The 19,012-nt window shown below is 46.7% G+C and overlaps 1 protein-coding gene across 2 annotated transcripts in view; it reads right to left on the reverse strand.

Moving 5' to 3' along the window:
- Positions 1–11,672: 11,672 nt before the first annotated feature.
- FRRS1L (ferric chelate reductase 1 like) overlaps positions 11,673–19,012 on the reverse strand; it is a 386,723-nt gene continuing 379,383 nt past the window's right edge. The window contains exons 5-6 of one of the 2 annotated variants that reach the window (XM_063924908.1): positions 13,561–13,681; positions 11,673–12,052 (exon numbers count right to left, since the gene is read on the reverse strand). In XM_063924908.1, the coding sequence (XP_063780978.1) occupies positions 11,880–12,052; positions 13,561–13,681 (294 nt within the window). In that variant the 3' untranslated portion in view covers positions 11,673–11,879. Of the gene's footprint in view, positions 12,053–13,434; positions 13,682–19,012 lie in introns of both variants that reach the window. The other variant, XM_063924907.1, reaches the window with a different exon arrangement.

Raw genomic sequence — 19,012 nt, forward strand, 5'->3', positions numbered from 1 at the left:
GTGTATTCTTACTGCTTATTTATGGACAAAAAGTTTTTTTATGCTTGTTTTTTAACCATTCTTGGAAACTGTTTTTACTCTCATATATATTAAAAAAATTTAAATTTTAAAAGAAACATTTTTTGGCTCCTAACTTTAAGCTTTAAAAACATAGTTTTTAGCCACACTCGTCGCCGGTACCCCTATCCCCCCTATTTTATACCTTTTTAACATTACCATACCAGTTTTGTATTTTTAGGGGTGGGCTGACACCTTTTAAGGTTAAGTGGGCGTAAAGCTTTTATAACGGAAGTTTTTAAACACAATCGTATAGTTTTTACTGAGATTTTAACCTCACAAGTGGCGCTGTACTATCTCTTTTTTACATATATATATATATATATATACACAAACTAGGGTCTCAATTTCTGCTGATAAGGTACCTGTCCACGCTGCTACAGCGCTATAAACCCATGCCGACACAATCGCCGGTCTGAGTAGTGTACCAGAATGTGCATGCTATCTGCAGGATCGCTGAGGATAGCTGTTACGTCAGGGCTACCTTTTGGGCAAACGTGACACCCTAGGGGAAGATTCCCATCGTATCCTGGCCCTAGCAGGGAAAGGATATTCTTTGTGGGAAACTGCAGTCTCTTGTCTGGAGATTCCCGCTCTTTTTCAGCATGAGAGGAGGGAAATTTACCTCAGCTTTCTTCCCCTTAAACATGTGTACCCTTGTGTCAGGGACAGATGAGTCATCAGTGATATGCAAATCATCTTTTATTACAATAATCATATATTGAATACTTTTCTGCCATTTTGGCTGTGACTTTGCATTATCGTAGTCGACACTGGAGTCAGACTCCGTGTCGATATCAGTGTCTATTATTTTGGATAGTGATCATTGAGAGACTCTGAAGGTCTCTGCGACATAGGGACAGACATGGGTAGATTCCCTGTCTGTTCTCTAATCTTTTGTGCAATAAATTCACCTTAGCACTTAATTACACATATCCAAACAGGTGTCGGCGTTGTCGACGGAGACACCCTCACACACACATTTGCTCCATCTCCTCCTTAGGGGAGCCTTTTACCTCAGACATGTCGACACACACGTACCGACACACCACACACTCAGGGAATGCTCATCTGAAGACAATTCCCCCATAAGGCCCTTTGGAGAGACAGAGAGAGAGTATGCCAGCACACACCCCAGCGCTATTTACCCAGGAATAACACAGTAACTTAATGTTAACCCAGTAGCTGCTGTTTATATTTATTTTTGCGCCTAATTATGTGCCCCCCCTCTCTTTTTACCCTCTTCTACCGTGTAACTGCAGGGGAGAGGCTGGGGAGCTTCCTCTCAGCGGTGCTGTGGAGAAAAAACATGGCGCTGGTGAGTGCTGAGAAAGAAGCCCCGCCCCCTCGATGGCGGGCTTCTGTCCCGCTTTAATGTACAATTTTTTGGCGGGGGCTCATACATATATACAGTGCCCAACTGTATATATGCAAACTTTTGCAAAAGAGGTCTCTAATTGCTGCCCAGGGCGCCCCCGCTGCGCCCTGCACCCTACTGTGACCGGAGTATGTGGGTGTAGTGTGGGAGCAATGGCGCACAGCTGCAGTGCTGTGCGCTACCTCAGTGAAGACTGGAGTCTCTGCCGCCGATTTCGAAGTCTTCTTGCTTCTTTCACCCGGTTTCTGTCTTCCGGCTCTGCGAGGGGGACGGTGGCGCGGCTCCAGGATCGGACGACAAGGGTGAGATCCTGTGTACGATCCCTCTGGAGCTAATGGTGTCCAGTAGCCTAAGAAGCAGGACCTATCTTCAGAGAGTAGGGCTGCTTCTCTCCCCTCAGTCCCACGATGCAGGGAGTCTGTTGCCAGCAGAGCTCCCTGAAAATAATAAAACCTAACAAAATACTTTCTTACAGCAAGCTCAGGAGAGCTCACTTAACAGCACCCAGCTCGTCCGGGCACAGATTCAAACTGAGGTCTGGAGGAGGGACATAGAGGGAGGAGCCAGAGCACACCAGAATCCAAATTCTTTCTTAAAGTGCCCATGTCTCCTGCGGAGCCCATCTATTCCCCATGGTCCTTACGGAGTCCCCAGCATCCACTAGGACGTTAGAGAAATATATATATATATATATATATATATATATATGGATTGTAATGGCAAACTATATGTACAATACTAAAGGATTAGTGAGTTCAGGAAATCTGCTGACATGCAGGTGAAATAAAGGAAGCTGTGAAGCGCTCCGTAATCGGAGCGCATTGCAGCTTCCGCTCTATGCCGCGCATGTGCAGTTCTTGCGTTCCAGACCTCGTTCTTGTCTTTGGAGCGCATCGAAGTGTGGCGAGCGAAGCGAGCCCGTGAGGGTACTTTTCTGTACCCTGTTCGCCCGTACCTCCTCCCCCTGGTAACGTGTCTCCTCCCCTAGATACGTCAGAAGGTCCCTTCTCCCACTACGATATAGAATCAACCATAGGTATGTGCGGCACCACAAGTAGTAAACTATGAAAGGATGTTACGGAGCGGAAGCCGCGATGCGCTCCAAAGACAAGAACGAGGTCTGGAACGCAAGAACTGCACATGTGCGGCATAGAGCGGAAGCTGCAATGCACTCCAAGACCAGAACGAGGTCTGGAACGCCAGAACTGCACATTTGTGGCACCGCTAACCGCGGACTTTAAAAGGAGGGCACAAGGTGGCAGTGAGTTACTTTTGAGGAAGCCGTTGACACTTCAAGGAGGCAGGGAAATGCGTTACGCACTATATTTTTTGCACTACAAACCATCCTGTGCCAGAGAGTACTTCTGCTAAGCAAGCTGCAACACCATTGACTGTTCTGCTCATTTGTCTCCCAGAGATGTCTGCACTCGAGGGTTAATTAGCACCTGCAGCCGGGGAAGACTTTTGCATAACAAGATTGGTGAGAACAAGGATTTTAATTGTCTGGCCAGACACACAATAACTGTTTACTAAGGGGCCCTACACACTGGCCGACCCGCCGCCGAGCTGCCCGACGGCGGTTACGGCCGACGAGCGACCCGGCGGTGGGGGGGGGGGGCAGTGACGGGGGAAGTGAAGTTTCTTCACTCCCCCCGTCACGCGGCTCCATTGAAGTGCAGGCAAATATATACGAGATCGTCCATATCGGCCTGCATGCACAGCCGACGGGGGACCAGTGATGAACGAGCGCGGGACCGCGCATTGTTCATCACTGGAGCCTCCACACTGAAAGATATGAACGAGTTCTCGTTCATTTATGAACGAGATCGTTCATATCTTTCAAAAAATCGCCCAGTGTGTAGGGCCTATAAGCCTGCCACTGGATGTTTTTAGACTTTGAATACAGAGGAGTCTGTGTAACCACTTTATTCTTGATTGCTGCAGTAGTGTTTGCAAGTATTTGCTACAAACGAGATAAATGCAACAAATTAACTCTTGATGGTATAGCACTACTAAGAAGGTAGCTACAAAGAAGAAAACGTTTTGATACATTATGAAATTTATGTAGTTTAATATGCATTTGACTGCAATAATAAACTAACTACCGGCCAGTGGATTGTATGCTTTTCTTTTATATATACTTTTTAAATATTGTATTTTTAATAAATTGCATGAATCAATTCATGAGCAGTGTAATATATTTGCTTCCTTGTCTTTTGCACGATTTATAGGGTTGGGCAACCCCTTGATTTCTCTTACGTCCTAGAGGATGCTGGGATCCATATTAGTACCATGGGGTATAGATGGGTCCACCAGGAGCCATTGGCACTTCAAGAGTTTAACAGTGTGGGCTGCTCCTCACTCTATGCCCCTCCTACCAGACTTAGTTTAGAAAATGTGCCTGGGGGAGCCAGTCACAGCTAGGGGAGCTCTACAGAGCTTCTTTAGAAATGTTTATTTTAGAGTTTGTTATTTTACAGGGAGGCTGCTGGCAAAAGCCTCCCGGGATTGAGGGGGGAGCTGTGTCCGCCCTGCGGGGTCTGAGCCACTGTCTCCACTGACTGGACACTGAACTCCAGAGGGGATAGATCGCTCCCTGCCGCAGGGAAACGCTCACCCCATCAGCATGCCGCCGCCCCCTTACAGAGCTGAAGTGTGGCGAGTGAGTCATCGGCTCCCTAACAAGCAGGGAGTCAATGTGAAGATGGCGGCTACAGGATAGGAGCGCAGTACTAACTGCGCTCCGGGGGCTCAGCGGTACTTGGTGTGGCGCTGTGAGGGGCGCCCTGAGCCGGTGCCTTAACCCTACACTGACCAGAAAGCCTGTCGGGGTTCATGGATCTCAGCCAGCACAAAATCCTCAGGCCAGTATAATCTTGGAAGAGCGGGAAGACAGCACCATTAAGGGGGTGGAGCTTCTCAGAGCGGACCAAGCAGCGTTCAGCGCCATTTTCCTGCCTGCCGACATGCTGCCAGTGGAAGAGCAGTCCCTCCAGAGCACCTCCAGCTATCTGTACAGTACCAGGCGGTTGTAGAAGGGAGGGGAGGCTGTGTAAAGACTGTGTCACCTATTACGGGACACAGTCAGCGCTGGTTAAGGGTCTCCCTATAGCTATATAGCGCTGTGTGTGCGTTGGCTCCAATCTCTGTGTCTCTCTGCCATTCTTAAGGGGGAAACTGTCTGCCCTGTACCCTGTGTGTATGTGGGGTGTACAAACAAACATGTCTAGAGACTCTGTCTTATATGCTGCAGAGGATTTATTTTCTCAGGAAGATCCCATCCCATGTAATCAGAATTGCACTGTTGTAGCGCAGATCCCAGCTAGAGAACCACAGTGGTTAGCCTCTCTTAGGGGTGCTGTTTCTCAGATTTCTGAAAGGGCTGCAAGAACTGAGCATGCAACTCGGGTATTGCAGTCCTCTATTGCAGTATGGTCCGATACTGCTCCCTCATGACCCCTTGCGGTACATTCTCACAAACGTGCTCTAGCCCAAATTATGCAGGATGACATGGATACCGATTCTGACACAGCAGACAGTGATGGGGATGTGTCAAGGGGGACGGCGTCACTTGCTAAGGGGGTGCAGTTGATGATTGAGGCCATGCGGGATGTGTTACATATTTCTGACACACCTCCTGAGCAAGTTGAGGAGGCCTTTTTCACAGTAAGAAAGCCCCTCTCACCTTCCCGGCATCTAAGGAATTAAATGCTACAGTATATTTGAAAAAGCCTGGGAAAACCCGGAGAAAAACTCCAGATCCCTAAAAGAGTTCTGGTTGCTTTTCCCTTCCTGGAAGATGATAGAAAAAATGTGAGTACCCGCCTATTGTTTACACCTGTGTCTCTAGGCTGTCAGAACAGGTGGTCTTACCAGTCCCAGGATCTACCGCGTTAAAAGACCCGGTAGATCGCAAGGTGGATGCTATACTCAAATCCATATACACGGCTTCAGGGGCTATACTGTGGCCTACTATTGCCTGTGCATGGATTTCAAAAGCTATAGCAAAGTGGTCAATCACTCTGCAGGAGGACTTGACTACGATGGATAAAGGTGACGTTGATTTATTTTGACGTAACATACAGTATTCTGCAGGGTTCCTGGTAAAATCCATGAAGGATCTGGTTTCCATGGCTGCGGGGATCTCCTCCATGTCCGTCTCGGTTCGCAGGGGTCTCTGGCTGCGCCAATGGTCTGCGGATACGGAATCCAGGAAAAGTGTGGAGAGTTTACCCTATACAGGTCAGGCTCTGTTTGGGGAGGCGCTGAATGCGTGGATTGCCATGGCTACCGCGGGTAAGTCTCCTTTTCTCCCCTCAGCTGCACCGGCTATGAAGAAGCCCTTTACTCCCAACACGTTAGGCCTAAAAAGAACAAGCCCTCTCACACCTTCTTTAGAGGTGGTCGTGCCAAATCAAAAAAGCCTGCTCCCGCAGGTTCCCAGGACCAGAAGCCTACTTCTGGTACCTCAAAGTCCTCTGCAAAGCCTGGAGGCAGGTCAGGTGGGAGCAAGACTCCGGCATTTCAGCCACATCTGGGTGTTGTCTGGTCTGGACCCCTGGATACAGGATATTGTGTCCCGGGGGTACAGGCTGGAGTTTCAAACTCTCCCACCTTACCGATTCTTCAAATCAGGCTTGCCGGCAGACAGAGCTATTCTACTGGACGCTATCCAAAAATGTATAGTGTCCGAGGTCATTGTTCCAGTTCCACCTCATCAGTTGAACAAAGGTTACTATTCGAACCTTTTTGTGGTACTGAAGCCGGATGGTTCAGTAAGGCCAATTCTGAACTTGAAATCTTTGAACCCTTATCTCAGAGACTTCAAATTCAAAATTAAGTCTCTGAGAGCAGATATTTCAGGACTGTCGGAGGGGGAGTTCCTGGTGTCCCTGGACATCAAGGATGCATACCTCCACATTCTCATTTGGTTGCCGCATCAGGCTTATCTCAGGTTTGCACTGTTAGACGATCACTATCAGTTTCAGGCGCTGCTGTTCAGTCTCTCCACAGCACCAAGGGTCTTCAACAAGGTGATGGCAGAGATGATGGTTCTCCTCTGCAAGCAGGGGGTGAACATAATTCCATATCTGGACGATCTGCTGATCAAGGTATTGTCCAGGGAGAAGTTGTTAAGATCCATTGCTCTCACGACGCATCTGCTCAAGGAGCACGGTTGGATCCTGAACCTTCCAAAATTTCTTCTGGAGCCGACAAGGAGGCTGTCTTTCCTGGGGATGATCCTCGACATGGAGGTGCAGAGGGTGTTTCTACCAGTGGAGAAAGCGTTGGTGATTCAAACAATGGTCCGGGATGTCTTGAAGCCTGCCCGGGTATCTGTTCATCAGTGCATCCACGTTCTGGGGAAGATGGTTGCCTCCTACGAGGCTCTGCAGTACAGAAGGTTTCATGCTCGATCCTTTCAACTGGATCTCTTGGACCAGTGGTCGGGATCTCACCTACACATGCACCAGAGGATACGTCTGTCGCCATGAGCCAGGATTTCGCTCCTCTGGTGGCTACAACTATCACACCTTCTGGAGAGCTGAAGGTTCGGAGTTCAGACCTGGATCCTTCTAACCATGGATGCAAGTCTAAGAGGTTGGTGTGGAGTCGCTCAGGGGGAAAACTTCCAAGGATGGTGGTCAAGGGAGGAGTTCCTTCTTTCGATAAACATCCTCGAGCTAAGAGCCGTATACAACAGCCTTCTTCAAGCAGCACACCTTCTACAGGATCGGGCTGTTCAGGTTCAGTCGGACAACATGACCACAGTGGCCTATATAAACCAACAAGGCAGAATGAAGAGCAAGGCTGCAATGTCAGAGGTGTCAAGAATTCTCCTCTGTGCATAAAGGCACGCTGTAGTGATGTCGGCAATCTTTATTCCGGGAGTAGACAACTGGGAAGCAGACTTCCTCAGCAGACACTATCTCTATCCAGGAGAGTGGGGCCTCCACTTGGAGGTGTTCGAGGAGGTAACCGGTTGGTGGGGGGTTCCTCACATAGACATGATGGCCTCCCGCCTCAACAAGAAGTTGCGGAGGTACTGTTCCAGGTCGAGGGACCCACAGGCAGCGGCGGTGGACGCACTGGTAACACCGTCAGTGTATGTGTTCCCTCCACTTCCTCTAATTCCAAAAGTTCTACAACTTGTAAAAAGAACAAAAGTTCTGGCAATCCTCATTGCTCCAGCCTGGCCAAGGAGGGCTTGGTACGCGAATCTGCTGGATCTACTGCTGGAAGATCCAAAGCCCTTACCTCTTCGGGAGGATCTTCTACTGCAGGGGCCATTCGCTTATCCAGACTTACCACGACGGCATGACGGTTGAGCACCAGATCTTAGCTCTGAAGGGTATTCTGGGCGAGGTTATTCCTACCCTGATACAGGCTAGGAAGGGGGTAATGTCTAAACATTACCATCGAATTTGGAAAAAAATGCGTCTTGGTGTGAATCCAAGAAATTTCCTGCGGTGGAGTTTCAACTTGGACGTTTTCTCATTTTCCTGCAAGCAGGTGTGGGTATGAGATTGGGCTCCATCAAGGTCCAGATCTCGGCTTTATCCATTTTCTTCCAGAAACAACTGGCTGTTCTTCCTGAGGTTCAGACCTTTTTGAAAGGGGTTCTGCACATCCAGCCTCCCTTTGTGGTGCCAACGGCACCCTGGGATCTTGATGTGGTGCTGCAGTTCCTGCAATCGGATTGGTTTGAGCCCCTACAGGAGGCTGACATCAAGTTTCTCACGTGGAAGGCGGTAACTTTGGCCTTGGCTTCTGCTCGACGTGTGTCGGAATTGTGAGTTTTGTCCTGTAAAAGTCCCTATCTGGTCTTCCATGAACTCAGGACTCGTCTGCAGTGCCTCCCTAAGGTTGTGTCGGCTTTAAATACAAACCAACCTATTGTGGTGCCAGTGGCTACTGACTCCTCAATTGCTTCAAAGGCCTTGGATGTTGTGAGGGCTTTGAAGACTTATGTGAAGAAGACTGCTCGTCACAGAAAATTTTACTCTCTGTTTGTCCTCTATGATCCCAAGAAAATTGGGTGTCCTGCTTCTAAGCAGTCGATGTCATGCTGGATCAGGTTCACCATCCAGCTTGCATATTCTACGGCAGGATTGCCGTGTCCAAAATCTGTTAAGGCCCACTCTACTCGTAAGGTGGGTTCTTCCTGGGCAGCTGCCCGGGGTGTCTCGGCTGTACAGCTTTGCCGAGCAGCTACTTGGTCTGGATCGAACACATTTGCTAAGTTTTACAAGTTCGATACTTTGGCCTCTGATGAGCTCAAGTTTGGTCAAGCAGTTCTGCAGGAGCCTGCACGCTCTCCCTCACGTTCTGGGAGCTTTGGTACATCCCCATGGTACTAATATGGACCCCGGCATCCTCTAGGATGTAAGAGAAAATAGGATTTTAATTACCTACCGGTAAATCCTTTTCTCGTAGTCCGTAGACAATGCTGGGTGCCCGCCCAGCGCTTCTTTATTCTGCAGTGGTTATTTGGTTCAGTACTGCCTGATTCCTAGGTAAGTTCTGCGTTCTTTTACTGTTTCAGTTCTGTTTTTGTTGTTGCTGAGTTTTCCGACATGTTGGCCGGATTTGCCTTGTTGTGAGAGCTGGTATGAATCTCGCCACTATCTGTGTATTTCCTTCTCTCGAAGTATGTCGTCTCCTCGGGCACAGTTTCTAGACTGAGTCTGGTAGGAGGGGCATAGAGGGAGGAGCCAGCCCACACTGTTAAACTCTTAAAGTGCCAATGGCTCCTGGTGGATCTGTCTATAATCCATGGTACTAATATGGACCCCAGCTGCCTCTACGGACTACGAGAAAAGGATTTACGGGTTGGTAATTAAAATCCTAATTACTGGCAGCACAGGAATTGAGCTGATACGTGCGTGGTCAAAATCTGTGTGTGTTTTATTTTAGGTGTCAGTTTAAGAGGGTCCCTCTGCTCTTGGTTGGTGGGGCTTGCAATGAGATAAATGTTTTTGTGAGACTGTAAATTGAGATTGTGCAGCAATTTGATAATGTGAAACTATGCAATATGGGTGAGGTATCTACAAAATAAGATAATGGGATCTATGCAATGGCAGATTTAATGTAATAATCCTGAGCATAAAGTGCTGGTACAATCATGACTGGGAGGTTACAATAAACTGAGGGATTACAGTGAGGGTATAACCATGTATAGAACGGGAAGAAGTTGGAGACGAAAGCTACCTGCCTTAAACACTTTACTTAGTATTGCTCAAAGGCTGAAACAAACTATCTGGGGTTGCAGAATATTCATGAGATAGACAAGTACCTTAGCTGATCTTAAGGGGGGTACTCACGGAGCGATATTCTAAGCAATCTGACTAGTTTGCTTAGAATTTAAGCATTATCGCTCCGTGTGTACCCCCTACAGCGATAGTGATGCGCAGCCCTGCGCATCGCTATCGCTCGTGCTAGATTGACCTGCATGCAGGCCAATCTAGCGGCTCGCTCACTTCACCCGCTGGGTGAAAACAGCAACCCGCCCTCCCCCCCGCACGCTGAGCACACATCTCTCCCACATCGGCCCGTCTATATTGGCCTTTAGGGTTAAACCACAATTATTTGTGTTGATAACATTATTGAGAAAAGTAATACAATTATGTTAGCTGTATCAACATGCACAGTACTCTGCAAAATTGTAAGTTAAAGCCATGAAGCACTATAAAATAGAAAATGTAGAGATGGAATAAATTCTTATTTGACTTAGCACTCTACTCTTAACTCACAATTCACAGCAGCTACAGTCCCTCAACCAAAATCCACAAACACACGCACATGCAAGGTATGAGGCAGCACTCTATCCCTGCAATAACAGTGTGTTGCAGGGTTCATAAGAAAGCACACAAACAAACACTCACCTCATCTAAACAAGAGGCAGAACCAGCAACCTTTTTTAAATCGCTACCAGGCTCATCTTAGGACAACTGGAAACAGGACACCCAGTGAGGTGACTGTGTGTGTGTGTGTGTGTGTGTGTGTGTGTGTGTGTGTGTGTGTGTGTGTGTGTGTGTGTGTGTGTGTGTGTGTGTGTGTGTATATATATATATATATATATATATAATATAGATATGTATGTGTGTGTGTGTATACATACATACATACCTTCATACATACATATCTATCACCTTTAATAGGTGAAGATGAGTTTCAATTATATACAAACATGCAGACTCAAACTGCTTTTTTAATTGTCCACGAAATGTATTTTAAATCCAACCTACTTCCAACCTGGGACCAACCCTACATTAATTTCAGACATTGTTTTATTTTATTTTTTTTTATTTTTTTTTTAAATATTGCTTGGTTCAGTTTTAATTATATCTTAAATTAATTAAATGAATTAGCAGACATTGAGAACATCAGCAATGTTATTATTACACCTGTCACTTTGTGTCTGTAATACTTAATTACATTGGTTGCAATGCAACTGTAAAGTATAAGATGCATCACACTAAAAGTAAACAATTTCACCTGATTAAATAATCTATGAGCAGGTAGAAAAACCAGGACCTTGCAGGGAATTTGCAATTTATAAATCTGACTTCATGGGGGTCATTCCGAGTTTTTCGCTCGTTGCCGATTTTCGCAACGGAGCGATTAAGGCAAAAATGCGCATGCGCATGGTACGCAGTGCGCATGGGCTAAGTAATTTAGCACAAAACTTAGTAGATATACTCACGTCCGAACTAAGAATTTTTATCGTTGAAGTGATCGGAGTGTGATTGACAGGAAGTGAGTGTTTCAGGGCGGATACTGACCGTTTTCTGGGAGTGTGCGGAAAAACGCAGGCGTGCCAGGATAAAACGCAGGAGTGTTTGGAGAAACGGGGGAGTGGCTGGCCGAACGCAGGGCGTGTTTGTGACATCAAACCAGGAACGAAACGGGCTGAGCTGATCGCAGTGTAGGAGTAAGTCTCAAGCTACTCAGAAACTGCAAAGAATTATTTATTCGCAATTCTGCTACTCTTTCGTTCGCACTTCTGCTAAGCTAAGATACACTCCCAGAGGGCGGCGGCCTAATGTGTGCAATGCTGCTAAAAGCAGCTAGCAAGCGAACAACTCGGAATGACCCCCCATATCTGAAGTTTTACATGATCCAGCTGTAAAGCTTACCTTAGCTGCCCCAAAGATTATTTCAATATTGCAGGAGTCCCTATATACAGTAAATATTTCAAAACTTCCATGATTTTTTAAGAATTTTAGCAACTATATTGTTTGTGATCTTGGCACGTTTATTAATTGCAAAATCATCCCACTATAATGTACTTTCCGTGTCTGCAAATCTCAAATCACTGCTGGAGAAACCCGTTACATGACAACTGGTGTTCCAGCAGAACTTTACAAACATGTCAGGCATAAAGAGAGCAAAAAATGTCCATATAATTCTCTGTCAAATCCAAAGGCTAGTAAATGCAGCCTTACGGCGTTCCCATTAGCAAATAAAAGGTCAACGCAACAATCAGTAGAAGGCAGAAAGGAGAGGAGAATGTTTGATAGGCTGCTGAAGGCATGAAAATATCTTCATATCGGTATATGCTCACTACATTCTCAGACACTGGAGGCGAGTCAATATCATGTCGTGTTATAGAGCCTGGAAGATGATAGGAAGTACAACATACAATTATTATATGTTAGTACAGCGTCAGTAAACGGTGTGAAGTTCATCCAATTCAGTGCAGGAAAAAAACACTGGCCTAACAGAAATCTCTCTACTATCAATGTATTACCACTGGTGTATTTATAATAGGTGCAGTTTATGCTGCCTGCGCACATGGGCCCCTGAGTCCAGGGGGGCCCACACTGCATCCATTTTTTTTATACGTACCCCTCCGGAATCTCGTGCCGATGGCAGCAGCGCTGCCATTTTCCCAGAGATCTGCACATGCACATTAGGTTCTGAGCACTCTCGAGCTCAGACTCTCTACAGCGCTGCGCCACTGCCAGCACCCCACAGAGAGGAGGGGGCATGGGCGGAGGAGGCTGCACACTTGCCTCCTCCTCTCTTTAAATGCCCCTGTTTATTACCCTATAAACTTGAATAGACAATAGGAAAACCTTTGAAGAGACATATATATATTGTATAACAATATGAAGGCCTGGACACACTGTATCAAGCACTGGCTTAGTATATGGCTTGCCAACCACCACATTTTGAGTGTGGTTTAAAACCCCAAACTGTAGAGTATATGAAGATGTAGTTTTCCTTCTGTTGAGTGACAGTAAAAAAAAAAAAATGTTTAAACTGAATTTAAATGAATCAGTCAATTTTGGTTTGGTGAGAAGGCACATATCCAGCAGAAGAGCCAGTGCCAGTGCTATCTTTTCAGACAAACCTTTGATAAAAATAATTCTAGAATTACCACGGTTCGTACCAAAAATCCTCAACCAACATCCTAAACAGCATGACCTTCCATTACAACAGGGATACCACAAACTTCAAAAATATTTGAACCTTTTTACTGTGGAATTTTAAACCTTTATGTAATACAGCACATTGCATGTTTTTATTTTTCTTAAAGCCAATACTGTAGTTTGGCCTTAGGAGGATCATACAGTTTGATGCTTTGTATGTTGTGTAAATCACATGAATGTTAATTTGATAAAACCAGTTTTATAAAACCTGACATAATAAAGTGGCACTTATGACCAACAAGATCCCATTCAGTGTGTATTCTATTTGTTCAATCTAATATTTGTGCATATTTAAAATATTCCATATTTGTTTTCTATACAGATGTCTAAAATGTGATGTGATGTGACATTGACAAGAGTCACCACTTAGGAAAGCCCAGCACTTTTCTGATACTGCCTGATCCGATCACAACAGGGGTTTTCAGAATTTTGCATGCATCCACTGTTGGAAATAATTGCTCAGTTACATAAATATCATCATTGCGTGCAGCTCTTAATCAGGCCCGTATTCTGTAATGCATTTTACAGTCCAGCTGGAATAAATATAGCTGTATTTCTCACCTTGGATTGCTGGGCCCCAGGCAAATAGATAATACCAGCTTAGGTGCAAATCCACAATTGTCTCATCTCTTGGTACATATACAGGACGTTTGAACCGACAAGTAACACGATTGCTCTCAAACACACCTTCCTCGTCTCTGGCTGGATTCCGCTGAATCTCTTTGGCCCACTGACCAACATTATAAAAATGTTGTATGCGTACTCTTCCATTATCATCATGTACGCAGGCCATGACATCATCACCTCCCTGAAATACAACACTTTATTAAGTAATGAATAAATAAATAAAAATATAAATAAATAGCTTGTAACTAGATATGTTTCCCATATTTTCAGACAAATTTTAAAAACTGTGTGGAACTTGTTATTTATAGTACTGTAGTTGTTAACCTATGTAAGGGACACCCGGACAGGATCCACTGAACCTTATATCTCACAGTTGTTTCCCTTTTTTTACCCATTTGCACACAGTAAATAATTTGCATTATCTCTAACTGTATGATTGTTACATGATTTGCAAGATTTACACGTGCTAATTACTGTATGATTAGAAGTGTAATGCGTCTCACATGACTAGCACGTCCATGTTGTCTTGCTTGTCTAGTGTGTACAGGAAATTACATTTCTAGCAAAGTCATTCCAATATATACCATGCTTAAGTGCGGCCATTGAAAACATGGGACAATTCCCACTGGGCCAACACATGACCATACCCCACACTAAAGGGTTAAAGTGGACTGAAGTGCACTCCCTCAGTTAGACCTCTTCTTCCAGGTCCCTGCACACAATTGATGCATACTTGCCTACCTGACCCTCTCAATTAAGGGAGAAAATGCTCTGTTCCTGGACTTTCCTGGTAATGTACGATTGCCATCACCTGTGGTGAGCTAGTTAATTGGTAAGAAAAGTGTTTCACCACAGGAAAGTCCAGGAACAGAGCATTTTATCCGTCATGGAGAGGGTCAGGTAGGCAAGTATGAGTTGATGCTGACAAGCACCAATCTAGTGACTCCTCCTCTGAGAGAAATCACAGAGTGCAAGCCCCAATTAGTTGGCCCATCTCCCAATCCTACAGCGGATGCAGTGACATCACAAGGTGACATCTCATTCCCACAGCATGAAGAGGAACAGCAGAGGAGGACCAGCATGGACAACGGATGACTGAGTGAGCGACACTGAAGTAGAAGATGCTGCAGCTGCTCAGCCGAATGATGTGCGCACATAAACATCATCATCAAGTCACTTAGTAAAAAATAGTGGTTGGGTGTGGTTGGGGGTAGGTGGCAGGCCAGGAATCAGTGACTTGAATGGGGACTGACAATTAGATATGAATTAGAGGCAGAATAGTGACTTGGCCAAAAAAAGGAGATTTATGTTAAGACTTACCATTGTTAAATCTCTTTCTGCGAGATACACTGGATTCCACAGGGAATAACATTGGGGTGTAGAGTTGGATCTTGATCTGAGGCACCAACAGGCTAAAGCTTTGACTGTTCCAGGATGCACTGCACCATCTGCTCTATAGACCCACCTCCAGGCACTGGAGCTCAGTTTCGTTAACCAGTCCAATGCAGTAGCAGGTAAGTGAGACGAGAGTCGATAGCCAAATAGAACCGCATGCTCACGACAGGAGAAGGTACCAGAGGCTAATGTCATACAAACACAAAGAAGCTAAGTGCGTCAGGATGTGCGCCCTGTGGAATCCAGTATACCTCGCAGAAAGAGATTTAACAATGGTTAGTCTTACCATAAATCTCCTTTTCTGCAGTGGAGTACACTGGTATTCCACAGGGAATAACATCAGGGATGTCCTAAAGCAGTTCCTTATGGGAGGGGACGCACTGTAGCGGGCACAAGAACCCGGTGTCCAAAGGAAGCATCCTGGAAGGCGGAAGTATCAAAGGCATAAAACCTGATGAACGTGTTCACTGAGGACCACGTAGCCGCCTTGCACAATTGTTCAAGGGTCGCACCACGGCCGCCCACCCAAGAAGGTCCAACCGACAGAGTAAATGGGCTTTGATGATATCAGGTGCTGGAAGACCAGCCTGTACATAAGCTTGTGCAATCACCATTCTAATCCATCTGGCCAAGGTCTACTTATTCGCAGGCCAGCCACGTTTGTGAAAACCAAAAAGTACAAAGAGAGAATCAGACTTCCTAATGGAGGCTGTCCTCTTCACATAGATACAGAGAGCCCGTACCACATCCAAGACCGCTCTTTGGAGAATAAATCAGGAGAGATAAAGGCCGGAACCACAATTTCTTGGTTAGGGTGGAAAGAAGACACCACCTTAGGTAGATAACCAGGGCGTGTCAGAAGAACCGCCCGGTCACTGCGAAAAATCAGAAAGGTGACCAACTGGATAAGGCACCCAAGTCTGAAACCCGTCTAGCAGAGGCATTAGCCACTTAAAGTCCACAGATTCAAGAGGTTCAAACGGAGACTCTTGCAAGGCCTCCAGAATCACCAACAAATCCCAAGGAGCCACCAGCGTGACATAGGGAGGTTGAATCCTTAACACACCCTGAGTGAATGTATAAACATCAGGAAGTCGCAATTTTTCTCTGAAACCATACTGACAAGGCAGAAATTTGAACCTTGATGGAGGCCAGACGAAGGCCTAAGTCCAGGCTCCGTGGTAGGAAGGCCAAAAGTTTGGCCATACTAAACTTGTTAGCGTCATGATTATTAGAAGCGCACCAAGCAAAGTAAGATTTCCAGACCCTATGATAAATCTGGCCCGAAGCCGGCTTACGGGCCTTCAACATGGTTTGAATGACCGCCTCAGAAAATCCTTTGGCCCTCAGAACTGAAGCTTCAAGAGTCACGCAGTCAAAGCCAGCCGGGCCAAATCCTGGTAGACACAAAGGCCCTGAATGATGATGTCTGGGCATTGCGAAAGTAGAAGAGGACGCGCTATCGAGAGACTCTGCAGGTCTGAGAACCAATGCCGTCTAGGCCACGCTGGAGCGATCAGAAGTAGGATTCCTCCTTCTTGCTTGAACTTCCTTATCACCCTGGGCAGAAGTGACACTGGAGGGAACATGTATGGCAGCCAAAAGTTCCATGGAATTGCCAGTGCGTCCACGAATGCTGCTTGAGGATCCCTTGTCCTTGCTCCAAAGACCGGAACCTTGTGATTGTGTCGAGACGCCATCAGGTCTACGTCTGGTAGGCCACACTTGTCACTAGGAGTTTAAATACTACTGGATGGAGGTTCCACTCTCCGGCATGTACGTCCTGACGGCTGAGGAAGTCCGCTTCCCACTTGAGGACCCACGGAATGAACACAGTTGATATGGCTGGTAGATGGTGTTCCGCCCACGGAAGAATCCTTGACACTTCCATCATTGCCATGCGACTTCGAGTGCCGCCTTGATAATTTATGTACGCCACCGTGGTGGCGTTGTCTGACTGTACCTGAACAGGCCTGTTCTGTATGAGATGCTGGGCCAGGGTTAGAGCATTGAACACCGTCCACAATTCCAGAATGTTTATCGGGAGGAGAGACTCCTTCCTTGTCCACCGACCCTAAAGAGAGTGTTGCTCCAACACCGCGCCCCAACCTCGCAGACTGGCATCCGTCATCAGAAGGACCCAGTTGGAGATCCAGAAGGGACGACCCCTGCTCAATCGATGGTTCTGTAGCCACCAGCTCAGTGACAGACGAACCCCTGGAGTCAAGGAGGTCATGTGAGACCTGATCCGGTAAGGGCAGGCCGTCCCACTTGGCAAGAATCAGCTTCTGCAGAGGGCGGGAATGAAATTGAGCGTACTCTACCATGTCGAAAGCCGACACCATGAGACCTAGTAGTTGCATCGCCAAGTGTATCGACACTCGCAGGCAAGAGAGGAAGCATCCAATCCTTTCCTGAAGGTTCAGGACCTTCTCCTGAGACAAGAACAACCGCTGGTTGTGAGTGTCCAACAATGCCTCTAGGTGCACCATGCTCTGAGTAGGGACCAGGGAAGATTTCTTCCAGTTGCTGAGCCACCCGTGGGCTTGTAGAAACTGGACCGTCAGATCCAGATGATGGAGGAGAATTTCTGGGGAATTCACGAGGATCAGTAAGTCGTCCAGATACGGCAGGATCCTGACACCCTGATGGCGGAGTAGGGCCATCATTACCGCCATCACCTTTGTGAATACTCCCGGAGCCATGGTCAATCCGAAAGGTAAGTCCCGAAATTGATAATGGAGGTTGCCAATAGCAAACCGCAGGTTTGCGACATGGCAATAGGAATATGGCAATAGGAATATGGAGGTAAGCATCCTGTATGTCCAGGGAGACCATATAGTCCCCGGGCGTCAGTACAATAGAGCAAAGAGTTTCCATACGAAACTTGGAGACCCTCACAAATTTGTTCAAGGACTTGAGGTTGAGAATGGGCCTGGAGGAACCATTCGGTTTCGGGACTAGGAACAGCGGTGAATAGTACCCCTTGCCTCTCTGAGCCAGAGGCACTGGCACTACCACTCCTGTGTCCAGGAGGGATTGTACCACCAAATGAAGAGTTCCTGCCTTCACCTGATCCGAAGGAATGTCTGTCAGGCAAAATTGATGAGGGGGATGTTTCTTGAAGGATATGGCGTATCCGTGAGTGACGACTGCCTGTACCCAGGCGTCGGAAGTGGTCTTCAACCATACCTGGGAAAACCCTAGAAGTCGGCCTCCCATTCTGGGATCCCCCAGCGGGAGGCCCGTCCCATCATGCAGTATGCTTGTCTGATTTGGAAGCAGGCTGATGGGCAGCACATGCACGTTTAGGTTTAGTGGTTTCGGAAGTGCGAGCCTGTTTCGGGTACTCCTGACGCTTTGCTTTACCTGCAGGATGAAAGGAACGAAAGGAAGTACTCTTAACTTTCGGGACCGAAGGAGCAATACTAGGTAGACATGCCGTCTTAGCAGAAGCTAAGTCAGCCACAATATTGTTGAGATCCTCACCTAAAAGAATGTCTCCCTTAAAAGGGAGCACCTCCACGGTTTGATCCACAGACCAGGACTGTAACCAGAGAATCCAGCGAGCCAAAATGGACGTAGTAGAAGCATTGGCCGCCAGAATACTGGCATCAGAAGCCGCCTCCTTAATGTAATGAGTTGCTGTGACACTATATTGTACGAGAGACATTGTCTAGCATTATCAGAAAAATTGGACGGCAGCTCCGCTTCCACCTCCTGAGCCCACGCTTCATTTGCTTCTGCAATAGTGGGCCAATGCACAGCTCCTGCAAGGGTGTAAATAGCTTTTAAGCAACCCTCCACACGCTTATCCGTCGGTTCTTTCAGAGAGGTGACAAGAGCTGAAGACACCACCAGCCGCGTCACTTGCGAATCCACCGGCGGTGGTGTTTCCCAATTCTTACTTAGCTCCGCAGTAAGGGGATAGCGAGCCAGCATCTTCTTATGAGGTGTGAATTTCTTTCCTGGATTTTCCCAGGATTCCTGATGTATGTCAACTAAGTGGTCAGAATGAGGTAAAACTTGTTTAATAACCTTCTGTAGTTTAAATCTATCCGGTTTCTTAGAGGTAACAATAGGTTCTGGGTCATCATCAATTTGAAGAATCAGCCTG

This window comes from Pseudophryne corroboree, chromosome 5 (assembly GCF_028390025.1).
Source record: "Pseudophryne corroboree isolate aPseCor3 chromosome 5, aPseCor3.hap2, whole genome shotgun sequence".
Lineage (NCBI taxonomy): Eukaryota > Metazoa > Chordata > Amphibia > Anura > Myobatrachidae > Pseudophryne > Pseudophryne corroboree.